Raw genomic sequence first — 18,843 nt, 5'->3', positions numbered from 1 at the left:
AAGTACAGATAGCTGCAAAATAAAATATTTTATTTTACAATACAGTCAGTGCTATACATCTAGATGAATAACCTGTTCACAATCACCTTCTTTTGTGATCTTATATTTTGGTTGCCAGTTACTTTTGTTAATTGAGTTTTCAGATGTAACAACAAACAAAGTAGTAACTAAGGGATATAAAACTGTGCACAATTTGCCCCTCAGTCATGAGAAAAGATAGGAAGGAAAGTGTTTCACTTGATCCATAAGAAGTTATTTTGTTTGGTTTTAAAATATGAAAAAAACATGTATTTGACTAAGGCCTCCCACTGACAAGGACACGTGTTGCAACTACTGCCATTTACACACACAAAAATCCAGGAGATTATGCGATTTGGAGACTGACGTTCCACAGAATCTATAAATAAATACATCCACACAGACATAGGAACGTTTTTCCAAACACTGAAGAGACAGTGTCTGGTAAAGGAGCACCCAACTGTATTCAATCCCACGTGTGACAGAGTCACATTTGCTCTGTTGAGTCAAGATGCCATACAGAGCCATTAACAGGGCAAGTGTTTAAGAGCAGTACACCAATTAAGTTACGCAAAAAATAAAAAACTTTCAGAGTCTGTTAGCAATTCCCTTTATTTTTACCTATGCCATGAGTTGGAATACCATGGAATACAATGTTTGGTAAATTTTCCTGAAGCTAATATGAGCCACCCCTTTCTAGTATACAATGGTCAATTATTTTAAATTGGTAAAAGACAAGCAAAAGTTCTAAGTACAGATTTTTAGTTTTGGTTTTGTTGTTTTTTTAAAGTGTACTCTAGCTGGTTGTATTGTAAAAAACAGTTACAAAAGGCTTTTCAACACAAATATAAAGGCTTATTCTGTTTGGCCAACTGCAGCTGCGCAGCATAGGAATTGTTCAGAAAGCCATTTTAACTGTTCACTGGATCATGAAATTCAAGCTATTGCGATAGCCTATATTATAAACAGAAATAAGAAGTTTGGATTAAAAGGATAATCTAAAAAATAAGAATTTTGTTCAGAAAAAGGTAGCACATCATGATTTTTTATAATATATTCTAGTAAAATATGAAGATCTGATTATTCTGCCAGTTTCCAACAAACTATTTTAAATGCCAATATTTATAGGTTTTTCTATGTTGCTCCTCACTGTAGAATCTGAGCACCTGCCACACATTAATGGATTTATCTTCCCACTATTAACAAAATATGGAAGTTCATTCCATGTACGTGACAGTGAAGCACAAAGAGATAAATTAGTTTTATGGGTGCTTGCCAGTTCCAAAAGAAGAAAAAAAAATACCATAAACGATGTGCCCAAGGTCACACAACAAGTCTGCAACAGATCCAAGTACAGAACCCAGATGTAGTTCCCAGTATAGGGCTTTACAATAACACCATCATTCCTCTCAAAGCAGTGCTCTTTCCACAGATTAAAAAGTATTTATGTGAAAATATTGCTAACCAAAGATACAAGTAACTATGTGCATAATCATTTTAAACAGAATGGGATGGTTGGGCAGGCTTAAATCAATTGTAAGAAGCCTGTTAAGAATAGTTTCTGCTACTACACTTGCCCCTAAGCCCCCCAGTCAACGTTTGTGGGTTTACAATTTATTTTTTGGTGAGTGGGGTAAACTAAAGTTTTTCCTCTTTCCTGTTGCCATGTGAAAGGCCCACAAACATACAGGTAAAACAGTGACATTGACTATACTCAAAATGCTGTGGAATGTACAAAGTAAATGTGAAGAAAAATATTTTCCTGTAATCTGTTATTAAATATTTGTATTACCATAGCACCTAGGAGCCCTAGTTATGGACCAGGATCTCATTGTGTGAAGTGCTGTACAAACAGAACAAAGAAATGGTCCCTGCCCCAAAGAGCTTAATTTTTGATGCTACTTGTAATATTAGTAAGTAAAAACTTCAGGCAGAAGTGTGATTTAAATTGCCATGTTCCTTTAAGCATCACCAAAACTTCATGCATTTCTGGTAAACCTATTACTTCAATAAATAAGAAAGTCACATTAAATTTTCTATATAGAGGATCCTGCTCTCCCAGTCTTAGGTTCGCCCCCTTTTACGTGGAAGAATTTCTGTATTAAATTAACTTGTTCTTTTGCCTTTGTTATTGTGAGATGATGTCTACACCGTGCTCTGAAATGTCTAGTTTGGGCTCATTCTGCTTTGCTCCAGTAAGTGTATCCATAGTCAAGAACACTCCACTGATAAAGGGCTACTCACTGAGTGTGACCATGTTACCACCTCTTGGGAGGTGGAATCCCTACGCCGACGGGAAAACCTATCCTGAAGCACTACAGTGGTGCAGCTGCACTGCTGTAGCATTTGAAGTGTATACATATCCTTAGATGCACAGCTTGGCTACGTTTTCTGTCTGAAACATATTTCTAGCGAAAAATGCAGATTTGCTGACAATGACACATTTTGTGAATTTGAGTTAGTTTTGCCAAATTGTTCATCTAGTGAAAAAAACAAAGAACGTGCAAAAAAAAAACGCAACACATTTTGTTTTGACATTTTCTAAATGTTTTGATTTTTTTAGTTCAATGACTTTTTCTAAATCTCCTTCAATTTTATCTTAAAAATTCAAAACCGTTTAAAAATGCTCAAAAATTCAAAATGAAACGCTTTGTTTGACCCAAAATGATTGTGTTTCACAGTTTTTCAAAACCGCCATCAAACCAAACAATCTGTTATTTGTCCAGCTCTACTTAGATAAGTTCCCAAACAGCAGTATTTAAACACATGCACACACACAGGCAAATGAGACAAACAAATTGTGAAAGTTGCCCATGGTCACACAAAGCAGCTGTGACGCAGCAGGGAATCAACCCTGCATCTTAAGCCCTGTTTCAGTGTCCTACGCATAAGACCAGACAAAAAAACTAAGGAAGGATCTAACTAGCAATATTAGGTTTTGAAAAGGTTTAAAAAAAAATAAAAAAAAATTGTAGCATGTTCACACTTTGAACTGAGGACACAATTCCCAGCTCACTAGTTCTGATCACACTAGCACACTAAAAATAGAGTGTAGCCACTGTGCTGTGAATGGGCAGGACTAGCTAACCTAACTATTTCTAGTTTGCTAGCTCACATCAAGCTAGCGTGCGTATGTTTCCTCCACTTTGGAAGTACACCCCCAGCTCAAAACATAGCCATACCCTAGGTTAGGGGAAGTGGAATTTGAACATATAAGCTCAAGAAAATGAATTTAAAAAATAACATGTAGATATGTTAGATTTTTAACACAAACATACGAATAACCTACATTTTTTTATCTTCAACATATGAGTTACAGGATTAGGGGGGACACTAGTTTGTAACTGGATCCACATGGGTCAACCCTTGCACCCAAACAGAGCCACTGAAGCCAATGCAGCTCTACATCAGTGCAAGGACCTGCTCATATGGATCCCATTACATGAAAACTAAAATAAAAATAATCACAATTCTGTCTGAATTTTCTTTAACTACATGCCTTGTGTAACATTTAAGATAATAATAAAATGAAAAGATGTCTTTTTTCCATTTGTTTACTTTCAACAGGGCTTTGTTTAATTTCTACAAAAGTTGTCAATTTCACTTTCTAATCTTTCTTTGCACAGGCACACCATCATTCTGGATTGTAACAAGCATGCTCTTGCCACCCACTCAAAGGCCTTGTCTACATTTGGATTTTAGCTACGAATGTTGCTGCACTGATGCAAACCACTAGCACAGACACAATTTGCACAGCTGCAGTTTACCCCAGTTTCACACCTGTGCTGCTCTGGTGTAAGCTGTGTCTACAGTAGTGGTCTGCACCAGTGGCTAAAACCCCACCTAGACAAGGCCTAATAGTAATGAAGGTAGCCCTTGGAGAGAAAGATGTGGTTGCTACTGTCTCCCTGAACCAGAGACCATGCAGGGAACAGAGACAAGTGGAGACAGAGAAGCGTACTCTCCCTCACTCCCAGGATCCATGCACAGAGCAGAGAGTACAGGTGGGGGAAGCTATATTTCCCTTACCTATCAGACCCCAAACCATGTGTGATGGCTCGCAGGCCACATGTCTGCTTCATTAGCAAGGGGCCTAGCAGAAGAAGAAAAGCCCATCTTCATTTCACAGATCATTCCAAGTGACCAGGAAACACATTACTGCTGTAGAGCATTAGAGAAGATAGGGTTGCAAGAGCACCTGCAAGGGGGCACCAGTATATGTCTGGTCCTGTTTTCCTCAGACCCACTCAGTGACCCACCCAGACCCTGGCAGGTAAGCAAAGCACAATGAAGATAAGAGTTTAAGAACTACAACAGCTGCTGTTGTGAGCTTTATAGCCTGACATGCAGACTTGGTTTTTAAGTTACATGATTTCAAAGCACCCCCTTCAATGGGGAGCAAGAAAGCCCTGAAACCAGACATCACTGCACAGGTGACAGGATTATCTCTAGTCTGTGGCTACCTGGAGAGGGCAGGGGGATTTAAACTAATCTTGAAAATCAGGCACAGACCCCTCTGCCTCCAGTTACAGTCTCACCAGTACTCCCAGTCCCCCCACACACAGACAGCTCAGACACTGCACTGGCCCAACATCTGCCCCAGCCCCACACACCCCTATGGCCAGGAACTGACCAACTCCCCACATCCAGAGCAGCACACACACCAGGCACACCCTAGTACACGTACACACACAGCCATACACTCCAATATACCCCCCAGTACATGTACACACACACCCCATAGCCCCCCAGTACAGGTACACACACACCCCATAGCCCCCCCGTACAGGTACACACACACCAGGTCAGCCCCATATCACCGGTACACGTGCACACACACCCCATACGCCCCCCAGTACAGCCCCATACCACCGGTAAACGAAACGTCCACACACATCCTTACACCCCCACTACACGCGCACACACACGACCCACACACATACACCCCCCATGACACCCGCACACACCCCCTCCTCGCCGCACTGACCCCCTGCCCCACACCCCGGCCCGGCGCACACCCCCAGCCCCACGTGGCCCGCGCGGGGCCCCTCCTCCCCGCTACCTGGGCCGCGCCTCCCGGAACAGGCCCGTCAGCCGCCGCACGGTCTCCAGGCAGCCGGGGGCCGACGAGGCCTCCGAGAGCCGCTCCGCTCGGGCGGCGAGTCCCAGCTGCTGGGCCAGAGCGGGCAGCGCCGCCTCGAGCCCGGCCGCCGCCATCGTGCGCCTCGTCCCCGCTCCGCCCCCTGCCCCCGAGCGGCGCTGGGGTAGGGACTGCCCGGGCCCGGCCCCTGCCGCTCGGCCACACGTGGGAGGGCCCGGCGTGCGTGTGCGCGAGTGAGGCACGGACATGCGGGGGCGTGTGCACACTGACATGTATGTCCCACATGCGTAGCGTGTACCCGTGGGCGTGTGTGTGCAGATGTGTGTATCTGAGGACGTGCTAAATATGTGTACATCCATGCGTGTGGATATGCATGTGTACAGCTGTGCGTTGATAGGGGTGAGATCCTGGGGTTAAATTCAGACGGAGCCATCCAGAGTGGAGCTCCAGTAAAGATTTTCAAACCCGCAGGAACCCGTCCCTGGCTCGCCCCGGGGCTCTGGGAAATAGTGAGAATTTAAGGCCTGGTGATATCTGTATATGCATGCGTGTAGCTGTGTGTACATGCACGCGTGTAGATGTGTGTATGAGTGTGCACATGTGTGAGTGCATGTGTGCAACTACGTGTGATACCATTGGTGTTGAGATAAGTGTACATGAGGGCTGGCCATAAATTACATAATGCATTACTGGAGGGATGGGTCCTTAATTTTGCATGACAGAATGTTTGTTTCAGTGTTATAAAGTGTTACAAAGGAGTGGGTAGGTCTTGAAAATCACAGAAGGTGTTGCCTAATTTGTGGACAGTCCCCACATGTATGTGAGAGACATATAGTAATTTTAAATATTTATTAGAAGTAAACAAAAACCCAAACTCAGGGAATGTGCAATTAAGTTTCCATCACCAAATAAAACAGAGGGATGTTTGTTGCTTCAAGCAAAGTCCAACTACCATGCAGTCTACCTTAAAGGTAGGCTTGGAAGGATTCAGTTTTTAATCGGTAAACATTGATTTCACCATACACAGAAACTGACAAAAATATTTCCATCAATAATAATTGAAATTTACAGGTAAACTAAGTAAAATGCTGCTTGAGAGCTTATTAGAGTTTGACTTAAGGATATTTACTTTGTATTTTTTAACATGTGATGTTGACAGTTTGTGTTCTAATGACTATAACACTTTAACCTTTTGACTCTCAATGCCTATTGGCATTAAATATTTTTGGATCCCCCATTGTCTGACCACCCCATATTTTCCCACAGCTATGAAAATTTAAATTGATAAAAATAGAAAAAATTGCTTAAAAATAAACATTGATATTAACCATCGAAATTATAAAAAAATTAAAATTAAATTCTGCCAAGCCTAATTAAAGGATTTTGATTAGTGGTGTGTAGCTGTTGTTGCCTCTCTCCTATTCAATTGTATGTTTAAATCTTGAACATTTATGTCTTCTACAATCAGTGGGAAGCTGAGTATGTCATAGGAGTTACAGATTCTCTGATGTTCTGTCTTTTTTTTTTTCCTTGAGCACTGTGATTTTTCCTTTTTTCATTTCCTCCATCACCAACTTTGAAGACATGCCACTGGCGGTGGGAGGAGTGTGAATACCAGTGCCTAACCCTTCTAGCAGCAGTGGAGGTGAAGGTTCCCCATCCAGAGGTAAAACATACTCTGGCTTTATGCTAGGTTTTTTTGCCTCAGATTTCTTACCATTGCCGCCCCACTTCAGCTCAGCAAGTAGCAGCAATGTTGGAAGCTCTGGCCTCTCCACCAGCCACCCTCCACCTGGCCTCTCCACCAGCCGTTCTGCTGGCTGCTCATCAGCCACTCATTCACCAGCTGACTGTCAGTTGCCTTCTCCTGCCACCTGCCTCTCTTCTGTGACCTCAGCACATAAGTGTCTTAGTAATTTTCAGCTCTTTGCAGGCAGGGCAGAAACACTGCCCTATCTCAAGTGATTTTTAGCTCTTAGCAGGCAGGGCAGAAACAGAGTCCTACCACAACTGATTTCAGCTCTGATTGGGCAGCTAACATAACAAAGAGGCTCCTAATGAAACCTATTTATTTTTAATTATTTGAACAATGGGGAGAAACAGATTAAACCAGACTAGGGAAAATCTTTGACAAGGGTATACAGCCTCCTAGATAGGATATCTATCCCCCATTTATTGTCACAAGGCTCTGACATTTGAGCCCCTGGCTTAACGAGATTCTTTCAACTGAGGGTGGCCCCCTCATTTGGGACAGGTTAAGCATGGTCCTGCTTTCCTGTATTCCTACAATACAGGGAGTCCTCGAACATATGACACCCAACTTTCATTGGACACCACTTACGACGCTTTTCAATTGACAACCCATTTCTCCCCTACAACACTTGTTTCGCCCTTACGATGCTCTATTTGCATAAAGTTCGCTTGAAATCACTTGTTGGTTGTGTTATACTGGTATGGAGCCGGAAGGGATCGCTTCTGATTGGCCTTGAGGCAGCAGCGTAGCTTGTTGCCGGGTAGGGTTGCTGCTTGTTTTTGATTGGCTCCCGGCCCTGGGCTCAGCCAATCAGAATGCTTGAACAGTGATTGGCTGAGGCTCAGCATGTGTGCCATTCTCCCTGGCTTTCTGAGCCTGTGTTGCCAGCATTCGGAGCAGCATATGTGAGTTTATATGTTTATGTGAATGCTGTTTACAAAATACAGTGTACAGTAAATACATTTGATGTTACAACATCAGTCAGATATTCATTTAGTACAAAAATCTGGGTGGTGAAAATAGTGTATCAAGCGTTGGTTCAGGAACCAATTCCCCCTTCATGCCATTGATTCCTATGGGAAAAGTGGTTTCAGCTTACAATGTTTCGACTTACAACGCAATTCTGAGGACCAAATTGTGTCGTAAGTCCGAGAACTCCCTGTAATTACAACATTGGTAACCATATATCACTACCCCTGCATTCAGTACTAAGGTGATTTGTACCCAACACCAGCTAAAGTTCATCACTTTGACACCACTGTATCTGCTGAATATATAACCAGAGCAGGAGCAAACTGTTATGTACATAAACACACCCAAAGTCTCTCCCCCTCCCAGCTAGCTGTCAGGGAAGCATTCATTCAGACCCTGCTTACAAACATATTGCCTTTTCCTTTAGAAACAAATTCAGTTGTCATCCCTCCTGAGTTAGACTAGAGGTAAACTTCTCTTCCTCCTGCATTAATATTCATCAGTGACCCTCTTGTTTTTCATGATTGTCAATCACCAGGATTGAAGCCAGCCTGGACATGTTACTTGGGCATGTATCAACAAGTAGTGCTTGAAGGTTACACATAAACAATAAGATTTGTACAAATATCAAGTGGAAATTAGTTAGATAAATAAGAACTATCAGTTGATATTGATTAAATTAAATAACTGGACAGTATGGCCTAACTTTTCACAAACCCCCATGATTTTTTACAACAGTTCCTGTGGCAAACTGACAAGCCTACACATCGAAGTACATTTCAAAGGCTGTCTTTATCTCTGAAAGAGCTAGAAACTTTTGTTTGTTTCTTTGAATTGGAATGGAATCTCAAAACAGGTGGAACAGTTGCCATGAATGAGATCCCAGGTCCATCTAATTGAGTACCCTGTGTCTGACAGTAGCCAACACCAGCTGCTTCAGAGGAAGGTGCACAAATCATTGCAATACACAGTTTTGGAATAACTTGCACACAGACAGAGGTACTTTCTTCATAACCCTCATTAGTTTAGAGATTGGCTTATACTAACTTGATATTCTTGTTATGCATGTAACTGTCCAATTCTTTTTTGAATCTTGCTATACTCTTAGGGCAGGTCCACACTGGGGCGGGGGATCGATCTAGGAAACGCAACTTCAGCTACGAGAATAGCGTAGCTGAAGTCGACGTTTCCTGGATCGAACTAAATTTACTTACTTCGGGTCCACGCGGCGCAGGCAGGCTCCCCCGTCGACAGTGCTTCCTCCTCTCGGCGAGCAGGAGTTCCGCAGTCGACGGGGGAGCGCTTCTGGGATCGATCTATCGCGTCCAGATGAGACGCGATAAATCGATCCCAGAAGATCGATCTCTACCCGCCGAATCAGGCGGGTAGTGTGGACCAGCCCTTAGGCTCAATGATACCTTGTAGCAGTGAGTTTCACAGGCTAATTGTGTGATCCTTTTATCAGTTGTAAATTTGCTGCCTTGTAATTTCATTGAATACCCCTTATTCTTGCTTTATGAAAGAGGGTAACCAGAAGTTCCCTATGTATCTTTTCTATGATATTCATTATTTTGCATATTTATCATTTGCTCCCTTAACACCTGTTTTTGGACCCCCCTCTATTATTGGGACATCCTTTCTGAGGTAGGGTGACAGTATTCCAGGTGAGGGTGTACCATTGACTGGAGCTTGTAATATAACTTCTGCGAGAGATATGGTGAACAACATGTACTGAGTTCACCTCCACTAAAAACAGCATTCGGACATGAATTTGGGTAAAATAATCACCTTCACTAGTTATCTTTGATGATTTATGCATAAAATCAGTTTTGAAGTTTTTACAAGTTCATATTGAGTTATGAGTAGATTAAAAAAAATTATTTTCAAAAGAGAAAAACCAACATTTCATAATCGTCATTATTTTATATTTATTTGTATCATGATGGCACCTAACCACCCCAATCAGCAGTTAGGGCTACATAGTGCTAGGCAGTTTACACACAATAAAAATCCAGTCCCTGCCCCAGAGCTTGCAATCTAAGCAATGTAAGTTTTCAAAGTCTTATAGTATAGCTCAAATATGGCTTGTCTAATACATTGAGAAAACTTCACCAAAAAGAAAAAAACTATCCCCTGGCTATAGTGGAATAGCCTTTTTGACAAGTTTTATGCAGGGCTCCCAGAAATAGGTTTTGCATTTTTCTTAGAAGGCCCTGAGGTTTCAGGTCAGGCATTGAGAAATTGTGTCACACTCTGGAGGTTGACAGTTCCACTGTTCTAGCAAAGTGTAGCTGTTGTGGGAGGTCATAACCATGCAGGGTGAGAGAGTTCGTCATCATTTGGGCCCCAGCTCTCCAATGTCCCTCATTTTATGGAGTCAGACTCACAGAAGGGACCATCATGATCATCTAAACTGACCTCCTGCACATTGCGGGGCGCAGAATCTCACCCTCCCACTCCTGTAATAGACCCATAAACTCTGGCTGAATTACTGAAGCCCTCAAATCTTGATTTAAAGACTTCAGGGTATGTCTACACTACGAAATTAGGTCAATTTAATAGAAGTTGATTTTTTAGAAATCAATTTGATACAGTCGATTGTGTGTGTCCCCACTAAGCGCATTAAGTCAGCGATGTGCATCCACAGTACCGAGGCTAGCATCGACTTTCGGAGTCTTGCATTGTGGTAGCTAGCCCACAGTTCCCGCAGTCCCACCACCCTTTGGAATTCTGGGTTGAGCTCCCAATGCCTGATGGGGCAAAAACATTGTCGCGGGTGGTTCTGAGTACGTCATCAGGCCCCCCTCCCTCCCTCCGTGAAAGCAACGTCAAAAAATTGTTTCTCGCCTTTTTTCCTGGATTACCCATGCAGACGACATACCACAGCAAGCATGGAGCCCGCTCAGCTCACTGTCACCATATGTCTCCTGGGTGCTGCTGGCAGACGCGGTACTGCAGTGCTACACAACAGCATCCCCTTGCCTTGCCTTGCGGATGACAGACGGTGCAATACGACTGCTAACCGTCGTCGTCGTCCCGTGGGTGCTCCTGGCCGACCTTGGTTAGGTTGGTCGGGGGTGCCTGGGCAGACATGGGTGCTCCTGGCCGGCCTCGGTGAGGTCAGTCGGGGGCGCCTGGACAAAAATGGGAATGACTCCAGGTCATTCTCTTCTTTAAGTTTTGTCTAATGGAGATTCAGTCCTGCCTAGAATATCATGCCAGCTGGAGGCTTCTGCCTCAGGCTGCTCTCCCAGTCGGCAGCACCGCGTGGTCGCACCTACCCCAGCCTACCCCTGGCTCATGAAGCCTGGACAGTAGTAAGGAGCAGTTCAACTATAGGCTGAGCAAGTGCAGAATGGTAGTAGAATGTGCCTTTGGACATTTAAAAGCTCGCTGGCGCAGTTTACTGATTCGGTTAGACCTCAGCGAAACTAATATTCCCATTGTTATTACTGCTTGCTGTGTGCTCCACAATATCTGTGAGAGTAAGGGAGAGACAATTATGGCGGGATGGGAGGTTGAAGCAAATCGCCTGGCCACTGATTACGTGCAGCCAGACACCAGGGCGGTTAGAAGAGCACAGCAGGGCGCACTGTGCATCAGAAAAGCTTTGAAAACCAGTTTCATGACTGGGCTACGGTGTGACAGTTCTGTTTGTTTCTCCTTGATGAAAACCCGCCCCCTTGGTTCACTCTACTTCCCTGTAAGCCAACCGCCCTCCCCTCCCCCCTTTGATCTCTGCTTGCAGAGGTAATAAAGTCATTGTTGTTTCAAATTCATGCATTCTTTATTAATTCATCACACAAATGGGGGGATAACTGCCAAGGTAGCCCGGGAGGGGTCGGGGAGGAGGGAAGCACAGGGGTGGGGTAGTTGTAGGGGCAACCCCTAGAATGGCATGCAGCTCATCATAGAAGAGGCATGTCTGGGGCTCTGACCCAGAGCGGCCGTTTGCCTCTCTGGTTCTTTGGTAGGCTTGCCTGAGCTCCTTAAGTTTCACATGGCACTGCTGCGGGTCCCTGTTATAACCTCTGTCCTTCATGCCCTTGGAGATTTTTTCAAGTATTCCAGCATTTCATCTTTTGGAACGGAGTTCGGATAGCACGGATTTGTCTCCCCATACAGCAATCAGATGCAGTACCTCCCGTTCGCTCCATGCTGGAGCTCTTTTGCGATTCTGGGACTCCAGGTCACCTGTGCTGATGAGCTCTCCATGGTCACCTGTGCTGATCTGCTCGCCTCACTGGCCAAACAGGAAATGAAATTCAAATGTTCGCGGGGCTTTTCCTGTCTACCTGGCCAGTGCATCTGAGTTGAGAGTGCTGTCCAGAGCGGTCACAATGGAGCACTGTAGGATAGCTCCCGGAGGCCAATACCGTCGAATTGCGTCCACACTACCCCAAATTCGACCCAGCAGGGTCAATTTCAGCGCTAATCCCCTCGTCGGGGAGGAGTACAGAAATCAATTTTAAGAGCCCTTTAAGTCGACAAAAATGGCTTTGTCGTGTGGATGGTTGCAGGGTTAAATCGATCTAATGCTGCTAAATTCGACCTATACGCGTAGTGTAGACCAGGGCTCAGTTACAGAGAATCCACCATTTACTCTAATTCAAACTAAATAAATGAATAAATAATGTTACATGACCCATGTCCATGCTGCAGAGGGAAGGTGAAAAAAAGCCCATGTCTCTGTCAGTCTGACCCAGGGAAACGTTCCTTTCCAACCACAGATATGGTGATCAGTTAGACCCTGAGCATGTCAGCAAGACCCAACAGCCAAATACCTGGGAAAGAATCCTCTGTATTAACTCAGAGCCCTCCCCATCTAGTGTCCCGTCTTTGGCCATTGGAGATATTTGCTAATAGTAGTCGTGGATGTGCCACATGCCATTGTAGGCAACCTCAGCATACCATGCCTGCCATACCAACCTCAGCATACCATCCCCACCATAAACTCAGTCTTAAAACCAGTTAGGTTTTTTGGCCCCACTGCTCCCCTTGGAAGGTTGTTCCAGAACTTCACTTCTCTGATGATTAGAAACCTTCATCTAATTTCAAGCCTAAACTTGTTGATGGCCAGTTTATATCCATTTGTTTTGTGTCAACATTGGCACTTAATCTAAATAACTCCTCTCCCTCCCTGGTATTAATCCCTCTGATGTATTTATAGTGAGCAATTATATCTCCCCTCAGCTTCATTTGGTTAGGTTAAACAAGCCAAGCTCTTTGAGTCTCTATTTTGAGTGACATTATTCATTTTCTTTTCAATGTTATCTATATGTCACATACAACATTTGGTGTTGCCTCTCTGTTATTGTTGTAAATTATTTACATTAGATATAATCATAAAACAGAGGTTATAGAAAGAAGTCTTCAGTTTCACATTTAGGTGAAGACAATTACAATAATCAGGCCTACAGGTTATAAGCACTAATATTATTGTGGCTAAATCCACATCTGACAGGAGAGGACACCATCTTCTCACCAAGCATAGATTGGAAAAAAGGCATTTTTCATGGTTGTGGCAATGTGGGTATTCAGAAGCACTGAAGAGTTCAGGTGAACATAGACATTGTAGTCTGCCTAACCTATTAGTAACTCTTGGAGACGGGATACTGATCCAATGAGTGACAAGGATATTTGGCTTTAGCCCTTGCCCCAGGTCATGTGACTGGGACCAGGAAATTAAGGTTTTGTTTTTTATTCCACTCGTGTGTCACACTCTTGTTACACGGTGACAGAAGCAAACAAGCTTTCACCAAAAGGAAGCAAATGAAGCCCCCTGTGTCCTTCTGACTGGAAGGGAACCTGGCAGAGAACTGGGAGAGGTGATTGAAGCAATACCAAATTGTCATAGAAGCAAATGGTATTGCAAAGAAAGCAGAGGATTAAATTCTCTGTGCTGCTATATGTGTCAGGTTCAGAGCTGTTGTAGTTTACTCCACCTCATTTGCTACACACCTTTGAACTTCCACAGTGAATGAAGCAATTCCTAACTTTTGACTGCTTGACATTCCAACCTTAACAATGTTCTTTAACCAATTTTTTGTATGGAATTTATTAATTATGTTGGGCCATTACACAAACTTATAGACGGACATAGTCCCTTGCCGCAAAGAGCTTATCTAAAAAGACAAAAAAGACACATTTGGAGTAAAAGGGACAAAGCACAAAAGCAAATTGGTCAGGATGACATTTGACAGTTTTGTTAGTTTCATGTTTGGGGGGGGGGGGGTTGCGTTATTGTTTTTATGTATATTATATTTATTATAAAAATGAAGTTTTAGATTTTAGTTTAGAACAAGAAAAGCAAAATACAGGAGGCTGTAAAAATGTGTAAGTTAAAGCAGGCCTAAACTTACACACTGGGAAGCTGGAAGATGTAAATTTAGACATCAGCAGAGTGAATGTAAGTAGGTTTAAAGGATTTGGAATGTAAGGGAGTCTAAGCAATAGGAAGTGAGTCATCTTTCATGACACCTCTGAACTTGGCTCTATAGCATTCTGATTTTTAAAATGACACATATCAGCTAGGAGATGCCAGTGGAAGATTAATCATTTCTATGACTGTGTGTAATTTGCCCTTTTAGCTTGGCAATAGCCATCTTGCAGGACAGAGCAAAGCTGGTGGTGTCTTACCACTTGCCCCCCACACCCTAACTCCCACTTCACATTGTTCTCCCTGCAGGTTACATTCCACACATTTCACAGCTACTGCCTCCCCCGCGCCCCCAAACTGAAAATATCTCTTGGGCTGCTTGAACTTGAATCCTAACTGACTTCCTCTTGGAGTCTAACAGCCTAACCCTGCTCTCCTTCTCTCCTCTTTTCCCCATCCCTCTTCCACATCAGAATGGCCCCCTCATCCGTATCAATCATATTGGCTATTTAGGTGTTGCTAAAGTGTAAACAAAACAGAAGCCTCAGCTCGCTCTCAGAGATTGATTCTAGCAAACATTTGGCCAGGATGGGACTTCATTATGTTTAGAGATTTATCCCCATACATGGAGAATCCGGTCAGCAAAGGGCTTCACAGTATATGTGGGATTAATCCCCATATATAGGGCTTGATCCTGCCTCAAATGAAGTCAGTGGAAAAACTCCCATTGATATCTATGGTGCAGGATCAGCTCCACACTCAGCATCTGCCTGGGAATAGAACTTCATGGTGTGTTCGGGGTTTAATCCCCAGAACGTAGACTGGCTGCCACAGCAATTCTTTTCTCTACAACACAGGACATACACCTCACTGCATACGTGTATACATGTCCCAATAAATAGCCTCTTTTTGGTTTTGGTTTTGCTTTCTCTGTACTATCTGTACATGAGTTGGGGGGCAGGGGAGGGTTCTGTGGCATGTCAAGAGATGGAGAGGCTGCTAGAAAGTAGTGGAATGCTGTGGGGCTGTTTTCCTGTGTGCGAGTAGTAGAGAAAAAGAGGGAGAGGAGGGGTCGCTGTTGTGCAGTGTGTGGGCAGAGTGGCGGCTGCTGTGTGTGAGAGAGAGAGTTTGGGTATGGTGTGTTTGTATATCGGGAGACAGGCTGGCTGTTGGGATGTACGTGGGACAGAGAAAGGGTGAGAGCCAGGATTCAAATTTAGGCAGCAGGAGAAATTTTTCAGCCTAGCAGGAGCTGTGAGAAGTGTGGAATGTAACCTGCTGGGGGTGTGGACACAATAATGAGAAGGGAGCAGAGGGGAGCAGATAGGTATAGGAACAAACCACTTTGCTCTCTGTCCTGAAAAATGGCAGCTGCCATATGCTAGGTGTGTCTGTTTGGTTTTTTTATGTTAAGTCCAATACCAAGCTAATGCCATTTTTTTTTAAATACAAGTTCACATGATTCTAAATTTAAAAGAAATATAAGTGCTGTTTCCCTTCCCTTGTAGGTTGATGCTTGTGTAGTTTAAGGATGTACATGTGCCTATATTAATGTTATGTCACATTTGTCCAGAACGTCAGAAGTGTGCATGGCACTTTACAAAGGGAGGAAGAATGTCACCCCTCCCCCAAAGAGCTCACAGTTTAAAATGCCCATAAGAGGAGATCAGTGTTCAGGAGATAACAGCGAGTAATGGGGATGGAAGGAGGAGTGCACCAGGGGCAGCAGGGGAGCCCCACACCTGACCCTGGTCTCCAGCAGAAGCACCGGGCAGGGCAGGAGAAGCCCTAGCACCAGGACCCCTGCTGCAGCCCCAGGACTGGCTACCTGCTGCGGCCTCAGGGCTGGGGGACCTCCCGCCTCCCACAGCGGGCCTCAGTCATCCCCACCCCCCCATCTGCCCTCCCCATTGTTTTTAGTAAAAGTCACAGACAGGTCATGGGCTTCCATGAATTTTTGTTTATTGCCCGTGACCCGTCTTTGATTTTTACTAAAAATAACTGTGCCAAAATCTTAACCTTATTCATGGTTACACAGAGAGGGAGAAACTCCATCCTTCCTTAGATTTCCAAGACTGGGGTTTTCTTTTCCATTTCAATACTTTTCCATTAACTTTAATGGTCCACCATTCTCTTTCCCTAGGTTGTACAATACTAGGTTCTTGGACTTAGATACTATCAATTTAGGCTTAAATAGAGACTGGGAATGGCTGAGCCATTACACACATTGAATCTATTTCCCCCATGTTAAGTATCCTCACAGCTTCTTGTCAAACTGTCTTAAATGGGCTATCTTGATTATCACTACAAAAGTTTTTTTCTCCTGCTGACAACAGTTCATCTTAATTAATTAGCCTCTTAGAGTTGGTTGGGCAACTCCCACCTTTTCATGGTCTCTGTATGTATATAGATCTCCTCACTATATGTTCCATTCTATGCATCCGATGAAGTAGCCCACGAAAGCTTATGCTCAAATAAATTTGTTAGTCTCTAAGGTGCCACAAGTACTCCTGCTCTTTTTGTGGATACAGACTAACATGAGTGCTACTCTGAAAGAAGTTTTGTGTAAACAACTAACCTGGGAGGTGCCCCTCCCTGTCTAATTGCTTCCCCACAGGACTGAGGCCTGGTCTACACTACGAGTTTAGGTCGACTTTAGCTGCGTTAAGTCGACTTAAGCCTGGACACGTTTACACGACGAAGCCCTTTCTTTCGACTTAAAGGGCCCTTTAAACCGGTTTCTTTACACCACCTCGACGAGGGGATTAGCGATAAAATCGGCCTTATGGGGGTCGGAATTGGGTAGTGAGGACGGAATTCGACATTAGTGGCCTCCGGGAGCTATCCCACAGTGCTTCATTGTGACCGCTCTGGACAGCACTCTCATCTCAGATGCACTGGCCAGGTAGACAGGAAAAGCCCCGCGAACGTTTGAATTTCATTTCCTGTTTGCTCAGCGTGGAGAGCACAGGTGACCATGCAGAGCTCATCAGCACAGGTAACCGTGATGGAGTCCCAGTCCCAGTCTCAGGATCGCAAAAGAGCTCCAGCCTGGACCGAACGGGAGGTACGGGATCTGATCGCCATCTGGGGAGATGAAGCAGTGCTGGCCGAACTCCGAAACAGTAAAAGAAATGGCAAAACATTAGAAAAGATCTCCAAGGCCATGAAGGACAGAGGCCATAACAGGGACGCACAGCAGTGCCGCGTGAAAATTAAGGAGCTAAGGCAAGCCTACCACAAAGCCAGAGACGCAAACGGAAGGTCCGGGGCTGAGCCGCAAACATGCCGCTACTACGAGGAGCTGCATGCCATTCTAGGGGGTGCAGCCACCAGTAGCCCAAGCGTGTGCTATCAGTCCCTCTCTGGAGACAGGGAAGTGGGTTCGGCGGACGAGGAAGATGAGGATGGAGAGAACATCATAGATAGCTCACAGCAGCAAGGAAGCGGAGAAACCAGTTTCCCCAACAGCCAGGACATGTTTGTCACCCTGGACCTGGAACCAGTAACCCCCGAACTCACCCAAGACCCTGTGGGCACACAGGGGACCTCTGGTGAGTGTACCTTTGTAAATATTACACATGGTTTAAAAACAAGCGTGTTTAATGATTAATGATTAATTTTCCCTGGCAATCGCGGCCAGTACAGCTACTGGAAAAGTCTGTTAACGTGTATGGGGATGGAGCGGAAATCCTCCAGGGACATCTCCAGAAAGCTCTCCTTCATGTACTCCCAAAGCCTTTGCAAAAGGTTTCTGGGGAGGGCTGCCTTATCCCGTCCGCCATGGTAGGACACTTTACCACGCCAGGCCAGTAGCACGTAGTCTGGAATCATTGCATAACAAAGCACGGCAGCGTATGGTCCCGGTGTTTGCTGGCATGCAGACAACATCCATTCCTTATCGCTCTTTGTTATCCTCAGGAGAGTGATATCATTCACGGTCACCTGGTTGAAATGGGGCGATTTTATTAAGGGGACATTCAGAGGTGCCCCTTCCTGCTCTGCTGAACAGAAATATTCCCCGCTGTTAACCACGCGGTGGGGGGGAGGGGTGAAGTGACCAACCCAGAGAATTGGGTGTGTGGGGGAGGGGAGTTAGTTGGGTTTGTGCTGCATGTTAAACCTGAAACCTCAGCCCCTCCTTTTACATTGCAAACCCATTTTAAATGGCCAACCCAACGGGTGCTTGGTATCTTTAATGAGAGCAGTACTGTTTTAAACCATCCCCACTTGTTAACAAGGTTAAAAAAGCCCAAAGACTGTGTCTTACCATGGCTGCCTGCAAGCTGAAATCTGTGGCCTGGCACTGCGTGAGTGATCTCTCACACCAAACCGGCAGTCCCTCAATATAAGAGGAAAAATGCGACCTTGTAACAAAAGCACATGTGCTGTGTGATGTGAACAGCAAAATCTAACGTGAAAGAGTGTACCCATTGTTCTCAAAAATGTATCTTTTTTAAACAACTCTCCCTTCTCCTCCACCAGCTGCAAATGTTTCACCTTCACAGAGGCTAGTGAATATTCGAAGAAGGAAGCGAAGGACACGTGACGAAATGTTCACTGAACTACAGACTGCCTCCCACGCTGACAGAGCACAGCAGAATGCGTGGAGGCAGTCAA

General features: G+C 44.5%; 1 protein-coding gene across 1 annotated transcript in view; it reads right to left on the bottom strand.

Annotated features, from left to right (window-relative positions):
* Positions 1-5,367, bottom strand: part of ATXN10 (ataxin 10) — a 189,586-nt gene extending 184,219 nt beyond the window's left edge. Inside the window, exon 1 of the mRNA XM_065423224.1 lies at positions 5,081-5,367. Within this exon, the coding sequence (XP_065279296.1) occupies positions 5,081-5,367 (287 nt within the window). The remainder of the gene's footprint in view (positions 1-5,080) is intronic.
* Positions 5,368-18,843: the final 13,476 nt, after the last annotated feature.

Source organism: Emys orbicularis, chromosome 1, assembly GCF_028017835.1.
Source record: "Emys orbicularis isolate rEmyOrb1 chromosome 1, rEmyOrb1.hap1, whole genome shotgun sequence".
Taxonomy (NCBI): domain Eukaryota; kingdom Metazoa; phylum Chordata; order Testudines; family Emydidae; genus Emys; species Emys orbicularis.
Note: the sequence above shows the minus strand (reverse complement) of the source record. Positions and strands in the feature narration are given on the sequence as shown.